We start from the raw sequence: 19114 nt of genomic DNA, 5'->3' as shown, positions 1-19114 counted from the left end.
ACTCCAAAGCAATCACACTGCTTACCCAGGTATTGTTGACCTTGGACCCCCACCCCTGGTGATTGTTACGGTTAACATTGACCGAGCATTCATAGTATCCTGGGAATTGACTAGAATATTCTCCCAGTCTGGCTCCTTCCTCCACGAGTATAATCACCTTGTTAGAGCCCTCCTCCGTCAACACACACACACACGCACTGTACAGTCATATGCTGAGGACTTTTCAAGGTATGTTCACTATTCACATTTGGGGCCCTTGTCTCTCTTAATGAGGATTGTTTAAAGTCTTGCATTTATCAGAGTGTAGTAACACCCTAATCAAGAGCAATTTCTAGGAAGATTCGGGAGGGAAGCTTATTCTGGAAGGCGCTGGAGACCTGGTCTGTTGTGGGGAGGGATGTAATGACCGGCAGCCACCGCTGCCGCTGGCCTGCTGGGTGCGTTGGTGGGTGGCTAGGAAGTCATGAGCTGACTTCCTGCCAACCTGTTTCCTACATCTCTGTTGTTGAAGTGCTTCTTCCCAGGCACTGACCAAGGGCCCCAGACCCTGAGCAATCAGAAGTCAGCACCTTTTCCTGACTTCAGGTCATCTGTGCAGGATTCATTTATTGATCACCTGCTATGTGCAGACACTGTGGTGGATGCTAGGAACACAAAATGAATGGGATCGTGAGCTTGAGGCCCAGCCTAAAGGCAGGAGGTGAAGGTGAGCCATGGCCAGGCCTCTTGGGGCAGCAGCTATACGGACTCCAACTGAGTGGGGAGAGGGGGATAGTCACATGTTACCCATGTATGTCCACAACTGTACACGTGTGTAAACACATGCCTTCTCGTACCTTCCTTCCCTCCCCTGATCTGATCATCTCTTCCTCCTCCTGAACTCGCTGGGGTTCTAGGTTTTGTTGAGAGGAGATCTGTGTGGGTTATTCTGTTGGCACTAGGTAGGATTGTCAAAGAGTTGGGAGTTAAAAACAAAAAGTTTATTAGAAGAACCAAGAGCATAACTTTCCTGTCCTTAATATATAGTCAGATACTTTAAGCATTCACATAAGTGAACCAGACAAAAAACAAAGTGTGCCCTTCATCAGCCACATGTGTGACAGGTGAAAGCAGAAGTCCCTGTGGGCTGGTGACTGGCCGTGTCCATTGCTGCACAGTGGTCTGCCTCCCCTCATGCAACAGGCCCGTCCGTGCTGCCTGACCTGGATAAATCTGAGCCGGGGTTCTGTTCACAGGACACTGACAGCAGGTCTGTTAGTAAAGACTCGAGCCCTGACGATGATACATCCTGGGTTTTCTGTATCTATCAGAGCACGGGCTTGAAGCAGGCTTGGTTTGTGGGCCCCTGCTGGTTTCATTTGGCAAAATGGGGAACAGAGTGAGAGGGAGGGAAAAGGGGCCCTCACTGCACCCAAGCCAGCCCTTCAGGGTGCTGTGTCCCTGGGGAGCCGGAGAAGCTTCCGCAGCCTATGGGCTGAGCACGAGGCAGCCCGCAGCGGGCCAGCAGCCCTGGACATGCTGACATGCTCTGAGCCAACCTCCCACTGTAAGCAGAGGAGTAACGCCAGCGCTAGGCAGGGCCTTGGAGGTTACCAGATCCAAGACGAGAAAACAGGCCCACAGAGAGGGGGTGCTCACCCAGGGTCACCCAGGGTTGGTGGCAGGTAGACTGAGACAGATTGCATTCAGAGCAAACAAAATCAACGAGGCTTGTGATGTCATTTAAATGTCCTTTTCTTATTTCAAGAAATAAGTGTGTTCCCTCTTAAACAGTCATTGAGCCCTTGCTAACCTTTTCCCCCGCTGCCTCTTCAAACCCAGAGGAGCTGAGAGTTCCCGGTCAGCAGAGGGAGGTGCCGGAGAGGCCGCTGGTCTCGGGGCTTAGCTCTCAGGTTCGGCCTGGGCACGGCAGAGAAGCTTCTGGGGTCTCCACGCTGCCTCTGGGAGAGAAACAGCCAGAAGGTCCTGTCCTAGTCTCTCACCGTTCTCAGCATCATCCCATCTGCCAACCGCCCCCTCCAACTGGAGGCCTTCAGGAGCCCCACCAGGAGTGGGGACCAGAACAAGGGGACCGGGCCGAGGAGGAGCTGGCTCTCCCAAAGCCCACGCCCCCTGGATATCTGCAGACAGATGTGGTCCAGGAAAGCGTCCTCAGAGAGCCGCAGCATCATGGAGACGCGGCCATGGACCTGAGGACCCCGGGTCTGACCCGTCAGTACAGGTCCGACATGCCTGGGGCTCCCACGCCGCCTGAAGACCCCAGAGAAGCCACGTACCAGCCTCTGGGGACAGAACCTGAGGACACAAAGGGACGTCACCATAGCCCGGGGCTGCTGGAGCACCAACTTTGGGGAAACCTGCACCAGGAGGGGTGCCTTCTGAAGGGGGACCAGGGCAAAGAGAGGCTGGGGGGTGAGGAGGTCGATGAAGACCGAGACATCGATGAGTCCTCACCCCAGGACTCCCCTCCCTCCCAGGTCTCCCTAAGTCTGCAGAGCTCCCCAACCCAAGGTGGGCCATCCCCCCAGACAGTTTCCAGAGAAGCGACTGGCACCCCCGGTTTCCCAGCTGAGGGTGCCATCCCCCTCCCTGTCGATTTCCTCTCCAAAGTGTACACAGAGCCCCAGGTCTCAGAGCCAGACGGGCCCAGCACAGGGCCCACGGCGGAAGGGCGCGACGGGCCCCCCGAGTTCACGTTCCACGTGGAAATCAAAGCCAATGTGCAGAAGGAACAGGGAGATTCAGAGGCGGATTTGGAAGGGGATGTACTTCCAAGGGCCCCTGGAGAGGATCAAGAGCCCCGGAGCCCCTCTGAGAGAGAGGACACAAAAAAGACTGACCTTCCAGAACCATCTGAAAAGCAGCCTGCACCTGGTCTGCCAGGGAAGCCCGTCAGCCGGGTCCCTCAACTCAGAGGTCGGTGTCTAGAACTCCTTCACTCCTTCCCGGTGACCCCATGTGCCACCCAGGCTGCGGGCACTGTCACTGAGCTTCCGGCCCCCCCTTGACTCCTGCCGCTTCCAAGGTGCCTAGGGACAGCCACTAAACCGACCACCTGGGTTCTGCTGCTCACCCCCCCGCAGCTCCTGCCCGCAGGCTCTGGGCGCACGTGCTCCTCACGCTTGCCCGCCATCTGCATGCCACCAACACCCCACCCAGTGCTTTCTGCTTGTCACTCCTCCAGCCACGTAGTTGGTCCACAGCGGTCCATCAGGCGCACTGCAGAGAGAATAAGAGCTACTCCTACTTTTGAGGGCCTATTATGTGCCTTAAATTCATTGCCTAGAACCCTCCCAACCCTCCCAAGTGGGCGTCATTAGCCCCATTTTACAGATGAGGAAACTGAGGCTCAGAGAGGTAAAGTAACTAACTCACTGAAAGTTCTGAGTCCCAAGTGGCCAAGCCAGGTTCAGAATCCAGGTAGGTCTGCTCTGAAATGGCCCTCTTCCCTTGTACACCACAGTGACTTCCAGAAGGTTCTGTAGCGTACCCTCCTAGCCCAGAGACATAGAGGGCACAAGCCTGTCTTCTGGTGCTCTTGTCAGTGGACAACGAACGCATCACACACAGCAGCTGACACACACAAGCATCTGGAGGTGGACACGCTGAGCCTTGGCCCAACAGCCCCACCCCCACCAGCCCTGCCTGTGGCACGAGGGACAGTGAGCAGGAACAGAATCCCTCCTTCAAGCCCTGGGAAGCAAGACCACAGTAGCCCTTTTAGGGGCTGGAGAGGTGGGAGGGGCAGTTCCCAAGTGTTGAGGGGACAGTTTACATCCCAGAGGAGGCTTCATGGCCACAAGTCAGGTGCAGCCATACATTTAGGACGCTTAGCATCATAGAATTATTTTCAGGGCTCAGAAATTGATGCTACTTAAGCTGTCAGTTGCAAACATCTGTTAAATTTTGATTCAATCCTACTTGTCAAAAAAAGCTTGAAAATGTTGTTACATTAAGGAAGCTGTATTTAAATTTTAAAACAGGGAAAAAAATCCTATGTCCTATTTTAAAATATCCTAAGTCTCAAAATGGTAGGGGACAAATAACTGTGGCTTGACAGATTACAACGTTGTTTCCTGAAAATGGTGGTTTATTGAATCCTGATCTACTGGATATTGATAAGTGTGTCCAGAGAAAAAAGAATCCCATGGTCCAATAAGTTTAGGAAAAACAGACAACACAAAGTTAAACAGGGTTTGCTGGTGCAGGACTTGTCAGAGCCTTTAATATTCTAAAGCACATTTTGATCCTCTGAAAAGAATCCATAGTATGAATTTCCCAAAGTTACTTGATCTCACCTGCTCATGTCTCCTGGAAGAGGACCTCTTCAGTAGTTCTCCAATTGGGGAAATGCTGATCTAGCAGATGCTTTGGTTTTGACGTGCATGATGGTGGTTGATTTGGGCAAAGGATGTGAATCAGGTCCACCTGGGGCTCTTATTCAAATGCAGATTCCTGGGTCTCACCTCAGGTTTACAGAGTCTCGGGGTGGGTTCAGGAATCTATGTGTTTTAATAACTTCTCCTGGTAATTTTTCACAGTCAAGTCTAAAAACCTCTGGGCTAGATCATCAATGCTGGTCACTCTAAAAATCCGTTCTCCGGGGTAGCCAGTGAGATGGGGAACACTATATTGAAACCAAAGACAAATCTGTAATCAGTCTTCAGCAGTGAATGTCAGTAGAAGGAGAGGGGGAGGCAGAGGAGCATTGGTAGACACGTGGATTGGTTACACCAAGGGGTGTGGCTTTCTAAACACAAAATCGGTCATTAGTTTAGTCCTAAATTCCAGAGGTTATCTGTAGGATGTTTGATGGTAACCAGTTTATAGCTAATTTGGGGCAATGGCAAGGATTAGCCCCTTGGGAAGGCCTCAGGTGGTGAGAAGACCCTCCGGGGCTGGGTCACGGGTGAGAGCGCTTGTTAGAGAACAGCTGGGGCTGGTGCCCAAAGCCCCCAGTAGTGAGGGGCCAACTCTGGGAAGACAACCCACCCTGACCTTGGGTGACAGCATGAGCAGGGGGCCCTGCAGGGGGCCAGAGCCTGTCTGAGCAGCCCCCTCCTTGGAGAGGAGGTGGCCCCCGCTGGGGAGTCAGCTGAGCCAGGCAGAGGCAGGAAGGGAGCCTGAGAGAGGTGGGGCCTGCCCTTCCTGTGCCAAGGTGTACCCACAGCAGTCTCCTCTGTGTCCCCTCTGCATGTCCCCACCCTCAGCCAGCCTGCTGCCCCCTCAGGGCGCTCCCAGCAATGACCCCAGCGTGCTGTGTAGATACTAACAGTGAGAGACCTTACAGATTCAGGGGGAAGGAAATCGGTGGGTTTCCACTAAGCCCAGCTGAACTAAGCACGTCGCACTGTCCTGAGAAACCAGCCTAATGACATTCAGCTCTTACCGGGAGCCGCGCAAATGGGTGTAACGTACATTCTCCTTTCGTATTTTATCAGCTCGCATGGTCAGTAAAGGCAGAGATGGGGCCGGAAACGATGACAAGAAGACCAAGGTAAGCTGCCAGACCCACGGAACTGCTGCCGCCGTCGCGTTGATCGAGAAGCCGTGTTTTATAGCTGAATTAATGTCTACACGTAATGTGTATATATACATGTCACTGGAGTACAGCTGTCATTCAAAGTGCTTTGTGTTTTTGTGCAAACTTAAAAGTCCAGCATTTGCCCATTTGGACCCCGTGCCGGGGAGGGCAGCCAGCAGATGAATGAATGTGTGCTCCCGGGTGCAGGCACACGAGCCTGGTCTAAATGAGGTATTCACGGTAAATGCAGGTGGGCTTGAATTTTCTGCAACGGAGTTTGAAGTTTGCACATCTTCCACCTCCCACTGCAGGTCTGGGCTCAGCGAATATACACACACACGTTTAAGATAGATAGAAAGTACCATTTCCTCAGATGTTGTTGAGAGAGTCTTGAGCGAGGAAGTGACCTCCAGCCTAAGGTGGAGGGTTCTGGAAAAGGCCTGGAAGAGAGGACCTGTGACGGAGGGTCGCTGAGGCGGGTGGGAAAGGCATTCCGAGCAGTCGGAACAGCGCGAGCAGAGGCCCGGGAGAGAGACCACATGCCTTCCAGAACTCTAAGCAGATTGGCTTGGTTGCTGCAGGGGTTGGGGAGGGGACTGGCACACACCTTGAATGCTACGTGGGCAAGTGTGGCAGTGATGGTGCAGTAGAGGCCAGCTTCAGATCTCGCCAAGGTGGCGATTTGATGTCAGGCTTTCGTGGGCCTTCAGAAATGAGCCCAGGAACAGTAAGTGAAGCAGCCTGCTGACCACCAGCACGGCACCCAGGGCCACGCCCGTGCTCAGTGCTTCCTGTCGTCTGGAGTTCACCCCCCTCAGTGTCTTGGCTTCTTGGAAAAGCTCCTGTAACTGCACAGCAGTGTTTTTCCAGGAAAATCCCACTGTGGCCCTAGATGAAGACCTGTTTTTCTTAAACGTACCTAAAATTTCCATCGTTGGTTCTGCCTGAAAGGTCTGGTTCTTCATCAGTCCTGGAGCCCTGCTGGAGCCCCAAGTGCAGAACGTAGCTCTAGGCATTTGGTAGCACATTGAGGGCTGCTCCCCGAAGGGCCTGCGCGTAGGAAAGTGGGGTTTGCCACCATGAGACTCTGAGAGGCAGCTGCGGGTCCTGCAGAGACTTGGGGTGGGGGGCTCTGCCCTAGGTGCTTGAAGCAGTAACAATAGCTGCCTGTCAATCTTGATGCACATTTAGGGGAACACAGGCCTCACGCATGCATTTGTTCAGTCATTCATTCCCACACATGGTACAATGTCCCTGCCCTGGAGTTGCTCACAGGCTCACAGTGAGGGGCCAGGTCTCTCAGAAACCTTGGCCAGGTAGGGAGCGCTGCCTTGTGCATCTGGGGAAGGATGGGGTTGCCGGTACCCACCCCATCCATCTTCCTTTCCATCAGCCCCAGGGCCCCAGCTTGCACCCCTCCCCTTACACTCCTCTCCACCTCTTGGGCCATCTCCTCGCCGAGGCTGGCCACAGGAATTCAGGGGCGATGAGGAACTAACCTGAGAAACCTGATCAAGTCTCTGGTCAGGACCTGCCCTGTCGCTCAAACCTTCCTAAACTGGTCCTCTCAGTTTAGATCCTGAAGGTGCAGCCCCTCCTCCACCAGGGCCACACATCCCGGTCAAAGTCCCCCAGAGACAGTTGGGACAAACCACAGGTGCCAGCCACACCACCCGACAAGTGCAGCTGCCTCTGTGAGGTCATCCAGCCCACAGACGCATGTCCCATTGGCCACCCGCCCCACTCAGGCTATTTCCTTAAGTGGGACGCGTTCCAGGGTAAAGATTGGCCAGTTTAGGATTCACCAGATTGTGTTTCCTTTTACTCGAGATTTTAATCAGAAAGTGTGTGTGTGTGTGTGTGTGTGTGTGTGTGTGTGTAACCTAAGTGGTGTCAGGCAGAATCTTTAAAACTTAGAACCAGCACAATCCTGATTTTAGCAACGCTTACTGTCAGGGAGGTGGGAGAGGCCGAGGTGAGCGGGCCCGTGGGCGCACCACACCTGGGCTGCAGGGACAGCGGGGCGCGACACCCACGACACGCTGGACATGCTTTACTGAGAAACATCCTAGAACCATCGACTTTGTCTCCATCAACGTTTTGGTCATGAAGCACCTATAAATCGGTGTTCTCCAAGATGGGGAGGGGGGTACAGTAATATCCAACCGGCTTCAGAAAGAACATTCCAGAACTTGTATCCATTTTTGTGTCTGGTGGAAGTTCTGTCGCGTGGAAGTTCTGTAATGTACGGCACATATTGGCATCCTGGTATCACGCTGACGACGGAGTGCAAGGACGTGGGGTACAGGGTCTTTCCGATCTGGCTGCTAAGGGCTGCTAAGGGTGCTGATCCACAGTGAGGAGGGCACTGCTGTACACCGTTACCTGCCTTAGTTGTTTTTAGTTACTGTCCTTTTTCAGTTTGTTCCCCTCCCTCCTGTGCTGACTTTTATTTTGATTTTATTTATGTTTATGTTTAAGACGTCCACACCTTCCTCTGCTAGAACCCTGAACAGTAGGCCTTGCCTTAGCCCCAAACGCCCCAGCCCTGGTAGCTCAGACCCTTTGATCAAACCCTCCAGCCCTGCCGTGTGCCCAGAGCCACCCTCCTCTCCAGAACACGTCTCTCCTGTCACACCCCGAACTGGCGGTTCTGGAGCAAAGGAGATGAAAGTCAAGGTAAGGAAAACACCTTGGAAAAGAACCAGGCTGCTCGAATGCGGTTTTCAAATGTATATTGTTGGTTTTTAGCCGAAAAGACCTTTCTTCAGCTGAGCTCTTACCTAGAAGCACATCGTAGGACAGTTAAAATTCTGGTTGAAATGGGGATGGGGATCGGGCGCCATCCTTCTGAGCTCCCTTAGTGCCTCGTGGCAGCCGCCCCTGGGGCACCTGAGGGGACCCTGCTGTGGAACCGCTTCTCTAATTGGGTTCCTGTGTCCACTCCTGGCTTCGGTAGCTGGAGTGCGTCCCTATTGTCCTCTCTCGGGTTGGACGCCAGCATCACTGAGCAGCAACACCTGTCCCTCTAGTATACTCCCTCCCGAACCATCTTTAGGTCCTTGGATAATGTCAGTTTTGTTGTTGTTGTTGTTTTTGAGTGTGTTAGGTACTAGGGCTGGCCGGCTGGCCATGCTTGTGCACCTGCTGAGCCTTGGGCCGGCTTGCTAATTGATGCCGGTGTTCACCCACCAGGGGCTCTTCGAGCACCTAAGGAGTCATTAAGAGTTGCTTGGAGGGAACAAAAGAATGTGACCTAGCTCTGCTAGCACTCTAGGTCAGGTTCAACAGTGTCCTCAAGGGCCTCTGGTGAAAGCAACCACCATCGGTCAGATCCTTGAGGAGAGTCAGAAAATGGGTGTGCACCTAGGAATGGCCTACTGACGCCCTGCCTATTGACCAGCCCTGGTGGATGATGAGCCTGATGGTCACTATAAGCTGTATTGCCTTTTGTAAAATACTTGAGCACAACTCCTGCTGATAACTCCTGTGAACAGCTCCTCTAGGTGGAACGGTATTCAGAGCACTTGGTGTGTGGGGGGCTGTGGGTTTGTGTGCCCAGCAAACCCTTGTGATTGTGGGAGACATTTGTTGCATCTTGTGGGCAAAGGGTCACCCCACTCTTAGCCTCATTTTGAATCAAAGTGGTTAAGTGAGGCTGGCATCAACTCCAGATGACAATGACCTTTCCCGATTATAAAAACCACTCCCATGCTTCCGTTCACAGGGGGCGGATACTAAAACCGGAACGAAGATAGCCACACCCCGGGGAGCAGCCCCTCCAGGCCAGAAAGGCCCGGCCAATGCCACCAGGATTCCAGCAAAAACCACACCGTCCCCGAAGACCCCGCCAGGTACGGGTACGAAGAATGTTCTCTGGAACCCAGTCCTGGTCTCTAAAGGCCCTGACAGGTCTTAGCCCCTGATAGCTAATCAATGCCTACAGTTTACTAAGCACCAAATGTTCATTCTTTTTAACCCTCTTGACAGTTTTCTGAGGTAGATATTGAATCCCCCCTTTTCTCGATGAAGAAATCAAGGCTCTGGGAGTTTGCGCAGCTAAGTCTAACCAGCTCATTCAAAGCAGGAGGAAAATGCAGCCACGTGACTAACAAGTGGCAGGAAGGGGGCTCCTCTGAGCTTTTCTGACCCCAAATCTAGAACCCCTGGGAGGTGTTTCTCAGCCCCCGACCGAGAGCAGCCTGGATATGTCAGGATGCATGACCTCTCAGAGCGGGGCCCCTGCCCAGCTTAGCTTGCTGGCTTGTCAAGGACCCTCTGCCAGAGCTGAGGGTCCAGCTGAGCAGTTGCAGGCTGTGTCTGTCCTGTGCTCCTGTGAGTAAAACCCAGTGGGTCTTGATTAGAGCGATTGTGCCTCTAGTGGTGCTATTAAGAGTAGCCCTCTGTGGGGTGGGGACAGCCAGGCTTGGCTCCCCTCTCCCACTGCCTGGGAGACATGTCCCAGGCAACTGGGTTTAGATTCTGCACAACTCGGAGTGTCTGGCCTGCGCTGGCTCCGGGGTAGTGCTCAGGGACCTGTGCATCTTGTAAGGCTGTGCACGAACCTGGGCTGGTTCAGTGGCATTTCTGCTGCTGGCCCAGGGTGGCAGCACAGAGCCCTTCGTCTGCTGCATGCTTTTGCTGTGGCATTTAGCCCGTTTGCCATAGGGTGGTGCCTACAAGCGCGGCCCAGCAGTAAGGCCTTTTGGTTTGGTTTTCCGTGTAATGTTTTTCTCATGTATATAATGCATGGGCTATGGGGTAATTAAGAAATTGTGATTGGATTTTATATATGATTTTGATCCTGCTCTTTTTCACTTAACACGATGCCAGTTGGCTCACAAAACTGGAGCCGTAACTGGAGACAAGAACATGCGTTTCTCTTTGGATCTCACTTGCTCTCGGGTGGCAGCCTGCAGATGGACAGAACACCCCAGAGGCCCCCTTGGCCTTGTTTCCTGACAGACAGGCCCCTGCTCTCTGAGTGCCTTCCCTGCCTCGCTCACCTTTGTCCCGTGGTCTGTCAGGGTGCCCACAGCCTGGAGAAGAGCTTGTTGAAGCTTGATTATAATGAGGTTTTCTATGGATTTTTCTTTTTAAGCTACCAAGCAAGTGCAGAGAAAACCACCCCCTGCTGGGGCAAAATCTGAGAGAGGTAACTCTGAGCCTGCTCCGCCCAGGGGTCACCCCCCTTGGCATGTGTCGCTGTTTGTTGGCTTAGGTTTTCGGAATTGGAGACCTGCTTCTGAAACAGTGGTTTTACACGCTGAGCCTGAATTCCTGCTCCTCTTGCGTGTGGTTTGTTTAGATGTGTCTGTCTGATGGAGCTTTCCAATCCTGTGTCCTCATTCCCTTGCCTGAGGCCTGTGGGCGGGGCAGGGGAGCACGAGGTGTCTGGTTGCTGGAGGTGTGGACTGTTCCTAACCCAGGTTTGGGTGTGAAATTCCCTAGCCTACTGCTACTCAGGACACTTTTACCTGTTACTACATCCAGTTTCCAAAACCAGCACTGGGGTATGCACAATCAATGGACACTGACATTAGGTTGGGGAAAGCAGGAGGGGGGGGGACGGGGAGGAAGAGGTCAATGGGGGGACATCTGTAATACTTTCAACACTAAAAAGAAAACAGCACTGGGGGCTGTGGCCACACTCCCCATTTTTCAGATGAGGATACAGGCTCAGGTGTCATTCTGCAATGAGGTGACACAGAAAGGATTTGAAGCCACCACCAGGGTGGGGCAGGGTGGGGGTGGGGCTGAGCCTAGAGGCAGAGACTTGATCAGCAGAAAAGGAGAAAAGGTTTTATTTGTCCTCTTGCCACAGACCTGGACAACTTTAGGGATGACAGCAGGCATGGAAATTCAAACTCGAAGAAGGACTATGCTTCTTCTCCCCTTGACAAGTCGCCCTCAGAGCTGAGGGAAGTGAAGCCTCAGTCCCCTGGGCACAACATCCAACCCAGTGGCTGTCAGACTCCAGTCTGCTCAAGAATCCCAGGGGAGCTTGGGAGGAACTAGTGTGCAGCCCCGCCCCCAGAGAGTCTGTGGGAGGAACCAGTGTGCAGGCCCCGCCCCCAGAGAGTCTGTGGGACGAACCAGTGTGCAGCCCCGCCCCCAGAGAGTCTGTGGGAGGAACCAGTGGGCAGCCCCGCCCCCAGAGAGTCTGTGGGAGGAACTAGTGTGCAGCCCCGCCCCCAGAGACTGTGGGAGGAACCAGTGTGCAGCCCCGCCCCCAGAGACTGTGGGAGGAACCAGTGTGCAGCCCCGCCCCCAGAGAGTCTGTGGGAGGAACCAGTGTGCAGCCCCGCCCCCAGAGAGTCTGTGGGAGGAACCAGTTTGCCGGCCCCGCCCCCAGAAGTTCTGTGGGAGGGAAGTGTGCAGGCCCCGCCCCCAGAGGTTCTGTGGGAGGAACCAGTGTGCAGCCCCGCCCCCAGAGAGTCTGTGGGAGGAACCAGTGTGCAGCCCCGCCCCCAGAGAGTCTGTGGGAGGAACCAGTTTGCCGGCCCCGCCCCCAGAAGTTCTGTGGGAGGGAAGTGTGCAGGCCCCGCCCCCAGAGGTTCTGTGGGAGGAACCAGTGTGCAGCCCCGCCCCCAGAGAGTCTGTGGGAGGAACCAGTGTGCAGGCCCCGCCCCTAGAGTCTGTGGGAGGGAACAGCGTGCAGGCCCCGCCCACAGTGAGTCTGTGGGAGGAACCAGTTCACAGGCCCCGCCCCCAGAAATTCTGTCTCATCAGGTGTGGGTGGGGCCCAGGAGTCTGCATGTGACACGTGCCACTCCCCCTCACAGCTCTAGAGACTGACACAGGGGTCCCGGGCCACACTTGGAGAAGCACGATCCACCGGTGGATGGAACAGTAAACTGCTGAAGGGCAGTGGGGCACCCAGTGAGCACAGCACAGGCTGCTGGGAGAGGACTGGTTCCAGCAGCCTTCCTGAGGGGGCAGACAGGTGCACTGGTGTTTGCCATGCATCGTGGGGGAAGGGTGGGCATTCTTGGGGCGGAATGGCGGGGCAGGGCAGGGCACGGGGCATGAGCATGGCTTGTTTGGAGAGCTGGGGACAGGTGAACATGAAGCAAGTATAGTGTCCTGGACCCCAGGTACCACAAAGGAGTCGGGGAGGCTGCATAGGGGTCTGGTGGGACAGGGGCCCTGAACGTGCTGAACAGCTACAACTCACCCTGTGGGTCAAGGTGTAAGGGATCCAGACAAGGGTGGCCCCTGGGCCCTGTCCTTGCATCGCCCTTGTTCAGGGAAAAGGACCCCTGGGATTGCGCTAGAGTTTTCTGAAACACGTGTACACTCATCTCCACCTGGCCTCCCTCTCTGCTGGCTGGATAATGACTTTCATTTTTGAGCTGAGGCCCCTGAGCTGACCGGACAAGTGACTTGTCAGAGACCACACAGCTAGTTGGATCCCATCTCCTGACCCCAGGGCCCTGGGGTAGAGTCGGTTCCCTCTCTGGGAAAGGGTACTGGGTGGTCCTTGGTGAACACTCTTGCTTCCCTGGGAAATGGGGTCTCTCTTTCCCTAAGCGACAAGGCCAGGAAGAAAAGATTTCTGTAGGATGTGCTCAAGGTCAGCCTCCTGAGCTCCCAGCCTATTCCCACCGGCCTAATCCAGCCCTGAGCCTAGAAACGGACCCTCAGGACAGGCAGCCCCCGGGCCTTTGCTGACTGGCACCCGTTCCAACTCTGGCCTCACCCCCTCCTCCTTTCTAGGTGAATCTGGGAAATCTGGGGATCGAAGTGGCTACAGCAGCCCTGGCTCCCCGGGCACTCCTGGCAGCCGCTCCCGCACCCCATCCCTGCCAACCCCGCCCACCCGGGAGCCCAAGAAGGTGGCAGTGGTCCGCACTCCACCCAAGTCGCCGTCTTCAGCCAAGAGCCGCCTGCAGACTGCCCCGGTGCCCATGCCAGACCTGAAGAACGTCAGGTCCAAGATCGGCTCCACCGAAAACCTGAAGCACCAGCCGGGAGGCGGGAAGGTAAGGGGTGCGGGGGCGGGCTGTGCGTGTGCCGGCCCCAGAACGCCAGGAGGGGGCGAGCGGGTCCCCCACACCCGGGGCAGCGGCGGGCGAGACTGGGCTCCCACCCCTCACACAGCACCCCAGGCCCCTTCCCGACCTCTTCAAGGAGACAGTGGGGTTGTGGATCTCTACTGGGGTCACACGAAGCCATGGGTGCCTGCTTGGGAGAGAGAAAGTTCCGGTTCTTTTCCGCCCCATGTCAGCCCCTGCTGATCAAACGGTGTCAGAGATGACAAGGTTGTTCTGTGACCCTGGGGTTCTCGAAGTGGGGGTACCACAGAGGTACCCAGGCCTGCCTGGTCTTTAGAACATGACACAACAGATCTGTAGGTGGGTGTTTCTGGTGTTTGTTGGACATTTGTTTAGGTTAGGTTTCTCTCTAACTTCAGTTCTGGGGAAATTTGGGGGTCCGTTTTGAACTGATTCTTCCAGGGGCAAGTGGTGTTCGTGAAACATGCGGGTCTCCTAAAGGTGGAGGCACATGAGCGTCCCAGGGTCTGAGGTGGAGAGAGCTGGAGCCTGGCCTTCCTCCTCTTCGTGCCCCTGCCCCCCAGTGTGAGTTTCCTGGGGCTGACACATGAAATGGCACAGCCTGGGGCTTAGACAGCAGAAATGTATGTCCTCACAGTCCTGAGCCAGAAGTCCAAGATCGAGGGTGAAGGGTTGGCTTCCTCCAAGGTCTCTCCTTGGCTTTAGACGGCGCCTTCTCCCTGTGTCCACGTGGTTTTCTCTGGGTGTCTGTGTCTCCATCTCCCCTTCTTGTAAGGATACCAGTCCTACTGGATTAGGGTTCACTCCAATGAGCTCGTTTTAACCTCTTAAAAGGCCATATCTCCTAGTACAGCCCCTTCGTGAGGTACTGGGAGTTAGGACTTCAGCATGTGAATTCTGGGTACACAAATCAGCCCATCACAGCCCTCCCCACCCGGAAGAGGAGGTGTGTGGGGGGTACGGAGGACCAAGGCTGCTCTTGAAACCACAGATGTGTTGGGTCTTCAGTCTGGGCCACTTCAGGGCCTCCTGGTGGGCTGGGGGATCTTTACAGAACCCTGAGCCAGCGTTTCCCTATCAGCTGGGACAGCTTGACTCCTCAGCGGGCACCCTGCACACTGTTGCTTTTGTTTATTACTCTTGACTGGGGACTGAGTGTCCCTGGAAGGAGGGCATCTCAGAGCATCCACGTGGGTGTCTGCACTTTGCCCCTTGCGGAGCCTCAGGACCTCCCGCTGATCTTTCCTATCCTTGGTCCTACCCATCGGGGAGCTGGGGTGGGGGTCCAGGTACCTCTCAGGGTGGAGCTGTCTTTGGACCACAGGGAAGCCCTGAGCCCTAGTTTACTTACTGCAATGTCGGCCTGCGTTCCTCTCGGTCAAGATGCCTGTGTCCTTTCAGAAGGGGCTCCGAGGCGGCTGTGGGGGGCGTTGGCTTGAGGTTCACGCTTCTGTGAAGCTCTGGGGGCAGAGGGACCTCCAGGGAGCTGTTTTGCAAGGTGTTGGGATGTTTCCCACAGTGGTGGCACCCTTCCCTCAGTGCCACGTGTCCCTCGGGTGCTTGTTTTCATAGCACGTTGTGACCATTTGCCCTGTTTTGAAAAATGAGAAACAAAACCCACCCGGCCAATTCTGCACCATTGAGAAGTCTATGCAGCTGTGACCAGGGCACCCACAATGACTCATCAGAGGGAAACCGTAGCCATGAGCGTCTCCCAGCCTTTGGAGCTCCCAGCAAACACCCAGTGTCCTTCTGCCAGTCTAGGGGGCATCTGAGGTTGGCTTGGAAGGTCTGAGCACCTTTGGCCCAGTTCTCGCAGCTCTGCTGAGTGACAGGGCTGAGTGGAGGGGGGACTTTCCCGGGGCTGCCCTGCCCCCCGCTGCGCAGGGAGCGGAGTCTGGGGAACCAGGGCCAGTGACACGATGCTCAGCGGGAGGGGAATGTGCTCCCAGGTCAGCGCTTCCCCACGCTGGGTGCTGGGTGCAGACATACGCCCCGTCTACTGAAGGGCTCAAGGCGGAAGGTGACTCTTCTTGGGACTCACACTGGGGCAGGAGCTGTGGGAAAGCAGCAGAGGGAAGAGTAATAGCCGCCTCTTCAGTTCCGTGGAAAACCCAGACAATTGTGTGAACCAAGGAAACCTCATCCGTAACAACAAATAGCAGCACATCGTTCTCCAGGGAAATTGGAAAGGGAATAAAAAGGCACTTGGGATCCGTGGAGAAGGCTTTCAAAGTGCTGTGGAAGCACCTCGTGGCCCTCCGCCTGGACGGGGCTGACGGTTCCTCGAGAGCTTTGGGTCCCTGTGGCTCGCTCAGGGCCCACGTAGTCAGTGCTGGCAGTGTCTGTTCGCTACACAAGGAAAGCATTCTGTCTGAGGAGCGACTGTCCCTCCGTAGAGGGCCACATAGAAGACAGGAGGAGTCAGTCCGCTTGGCAGCCTGTACTCTGAAACCCTCAGCCGGCCGATTAAGTCATTGGTTGAGAAACAACGCAAAACATCTGTTTTCTGCTTTGTACTTTTCTGTTTTCATCATCTGCGCCACTGAACATGTATGGCTTGAAGAATCCAAAACGAAATTCTTAATTTTAAAAGGAAAATGCGGAAGAATCACTTGACCACTCCACGGAACTAGCTGGGTCCATCAAAGACGGAACCCAGGGGAGGAGGCCCCAGCGGGCCCCAGATCACTGCAGGCTGGGGAGCCTGCTCTTGGGAGCCCTGGGACCCGGTTCTCCTCCCCAGCTGCAAAGGAGAATCACCTGGGGATGGGGTAGGATTCTTTTAAAAGTTCTACAATCATTGCCCTGGCTGGTTTGGCTCAGCGATGAGAGCATCGGCTGCAGGCCAATGAGTCGTGGGTTCGATTCCGGTCAAGGGCATGTACCTCGGATGCAGTTCATCCCTGGCCCTGGTCGGAGTCATGTGGGATGTCGGAGTCCTTGTATCTCTCTCACATCGATGTTTCTCTCTCTCTCTCTCTCTCTCTCCTCTTCCCTCCCTCCCTCCCTCTCTACCTGAAGATAAATGGAAAAATATCCTTGGGTGAGGATTTAAAAAAAAAAAAGTATGCATAGAAAACAAAGAAAATATGACAGAATGCTAACAGTGACTCATAGAAATTGTGATTCTTTTTCTCTATTTTCCCTTTCTTCCCAAATTTCCTACAATGGAAACATTTCTAATCAGAAAAAAACAAAAGGATAGAAATACAGTGTAACCCAAGGTGTTAGATGATAGTAAAGTAAAAGATAAAAAGAGAAAAGAAAGCCCTGGCTGGTTTGGCTCAACGGTTAGAATGTCAGGCTGAGGACCAAAGAGTCTCAGGTTCAGTTCCCAGTCAAGGGCACTTTCCTGGGTTGCAGGTTCAATCCCCAGCCCCAGGCCCTAGTCAGGGTCCTGTGGGAGGCAACCATTCGATGTGTCTCTCACATTGATGTCTCTCTCTCTCTCTCCCTCCCTCCCTTTCACTCTATCTAAAAATCAATGGAAAAATATCTCTGGTGAAGATTAACAACAACAACAAAAGATAAAAGCACAGGATGCCAGAGGGGAGGGGGGCAAGGGGTGGGGGCTGGGTGGAAAAGGTGAAGGGATTAAGAAGTGCAGATTGGCCCTGGCCAGTTTGGCTCAGAGGTTAGAGTGTCGTCGGCCTGCGGTCCCGAGAGACCCGGGTTCGGTTCCCGCTAAGGGCATGTACCTCTGTTGCAGTTTGTCCCCGGCCCTGCTTGGTCGTGTGGGTGGCAGCCACTCGATGTGTCCCTTCACTCTCTCTCTCTTCCTCTCTCTCCCTCCCTCTCTATCTGAACAAAAAATGTCCTCGGGTGAGGATAAAAAAAAGAAAAAAAAGAAGTGCAGATTGGTAGTTAAAAATATCCACAGGGATATAAAGTACAGCATAGGGAAGGAGTACAGTCAATAATATTGTAATAGTTCCAGATGGGTACTTGAAATATTGGAGAACCACTTTGTAAAGTTTTGATTGTCTAACCACTATACTGTATACCTGAAACTAAAAGAATATTGTATGTCAAGTGTAATTGAAAAAAAATTTTTTCTTTACTGATGTTAGAGAGAGAGAGAGGAAGGGAGAAGGAGAGACAGAAACATCAATGAGAGAGAACATCAACTGGCCACCTCCTGCACGCCCCCCACTGGGGATCGGGCCCACAACCTGGGCATGTGCCCTGACCGGGAATCGAATCGGTGACCTCTCGCATGCATGGGTCACACTCAAGCACTAAGCCACACCGGCCAGGCTGTAATTGAAAAATTTAAAGGAAATTTTCAAAAGATAAAAGGACATTGAAAGTTCATGAAATTGGCCCTGGTTGGTTTGGCTCAGCGGTTGGAGCGTCGGCCTTCGGTCCCGAGAGACCCGGGTTCGGTTCCCGCTAAGGGCATGTACCTTGGTTGCAGTTTGTCCCCGGCCCTGGTTGGTCGTGCAGGTGGCAGCCGCTCGATGTGTCCCTTTCACATTGATGTTTCTCTCTCTCTCTCTCTCTCTCTCTCTTCCTCTCTCTCCCTCCCACTCTACCTGAACAAAAAAAAAAAAAATGTCCTCGGGTGAGGATAAAAATTAAATAAATAAATAAATAAATAATAAATAAATAAATAAATAAATAAATAAAAAAGAAAGTTCATGAAATTGGAAGGAGAAATGAACAAATATCAGGAATTAAATTGTATGACAGAGGGTTTAGCTATTAAGAGTTCAGAGATTATGCCAGTAATCCATTTAGTCCACAAAAATATCTGTGAGTATGAGAACAGAAACCGTGCTGTTTGCTGTCCGACCTCAGTGTGCTACACCAGAATTCACCTGCATCCTTGTCACCAACATCACCGCAGTTACCTGGGAGTTAAAACCTGTCCTCTGTCACAGCGTGTTCAGTCTGGAAATGACGAAACCTTTTTTTGAGTGCATTGCTAACAAGCACCACCCATTAGGTGGAGGTGCCCCAAACTGTACTGAGAAGGAATTCATAATTGTAAATGCTTTTGTTATTTAAAAAATTAAATGACTGCCACATGCAAATTATGTTTTTAGTGGAGGGGAAAGAAAAATACAAGAAATAAGAATATAGAAACAGATAAGAGCAGAAATGTTAGAAAACACAACCAGTAATGCAGAACAACACTACCATCCTGTATTCGTTCACCCAACACTTCCTGGGGCCCTGTGCTGAGAGTTCCTGCCCCGGGGCCCAGGCCAGTGGACAGAGATACAAAGGGCGAGGAGAGGTTGGCCAGGGAAGGAGGTGCAGGGGGAAGCAGCCCACACCATGGAGGGTCCCCCACACTGAGCGTCATCTGTGTTGTGGAGTGCCATCCACATGGTGTGTCACCCACAATCTCGTGTTACCAACAGTTCAGAGAAGCTGGGACAGACCCTTGTTTGGGACCATCATTGGCCTTTGACAGGACAGTCCCCCACATAAAGTGCTGGGCACACAAGACAGTGGGAAACTGCACGCAGGAGATTTTCAGAGCAAACACCAGGTTAGCACTGGGATAGCCAGTGGAGTGGGGTTAGGCTGGGCCTTTGTTCATTTACACGAACGCTAAGGA

The 19114-nt window shown here is 53.6% G+C and overlaps 1 protein-coding gene across 12 annotated transcripts in view; it reads left to right on the top strand.

Annotated features, from left to right (window-relative positions):
• The window catches only part of MAPT (microtubule associated protein tau), a 99913-nt gene that overhangs the window by 57295 nt on the left and 23504 nt on the right, over window positions 1–19114 (top strand). For 2 of the 12 annotated variants that reach the window (XM_036268404.1, XM_036268401.1), the window contains 6 exons: window positions 1822–2916; window positions 5442–5497; window positions 8006–8203; window positions 9252–9378; window positions 10626–10679; window positions 13244–13509. In XM_036268404.1, coding sequence (XP_036124297.1) covers window positions 1822–2916; window positions 5442–5497; window positions 8006–8203; window positions 9252–9378; window positions 10626–10679; window positions 13244–13509 — 1796 coding nt within the window. The remainder of the gene's footprint in view (window positions 1–1821; window positions 2917–5441; window positions 5498–8005; window positions 8204–9251; window positions 9379–10625; window positions 10680–13243; window positions 13510–19114) is intronic. The other 10 variants (XM_036268403.1, XM_036268402.1, XM_036268409.1 and 7 more) reach the window with 7 other exon arrangements.

This window comes from Molossus molossus, unplaced genomic scaffold, assembly GCF_014108415.1.
Source record: "Molossus molossus isolate mMolMol1 unplaced genomic scaffold, mMolMol1.p scaffold_m16_p_19, whole genome shotgun sequence".
Classification (NCBI taxonomy): Eukaryota; Metazoa; Chordata; class Mammalia; order Chiroptera; family Molossidae; genus Molossus; species Molossus molossus.
This window is presented reverse-complemented; position numbering and strand designations above follow the sequence as displayed.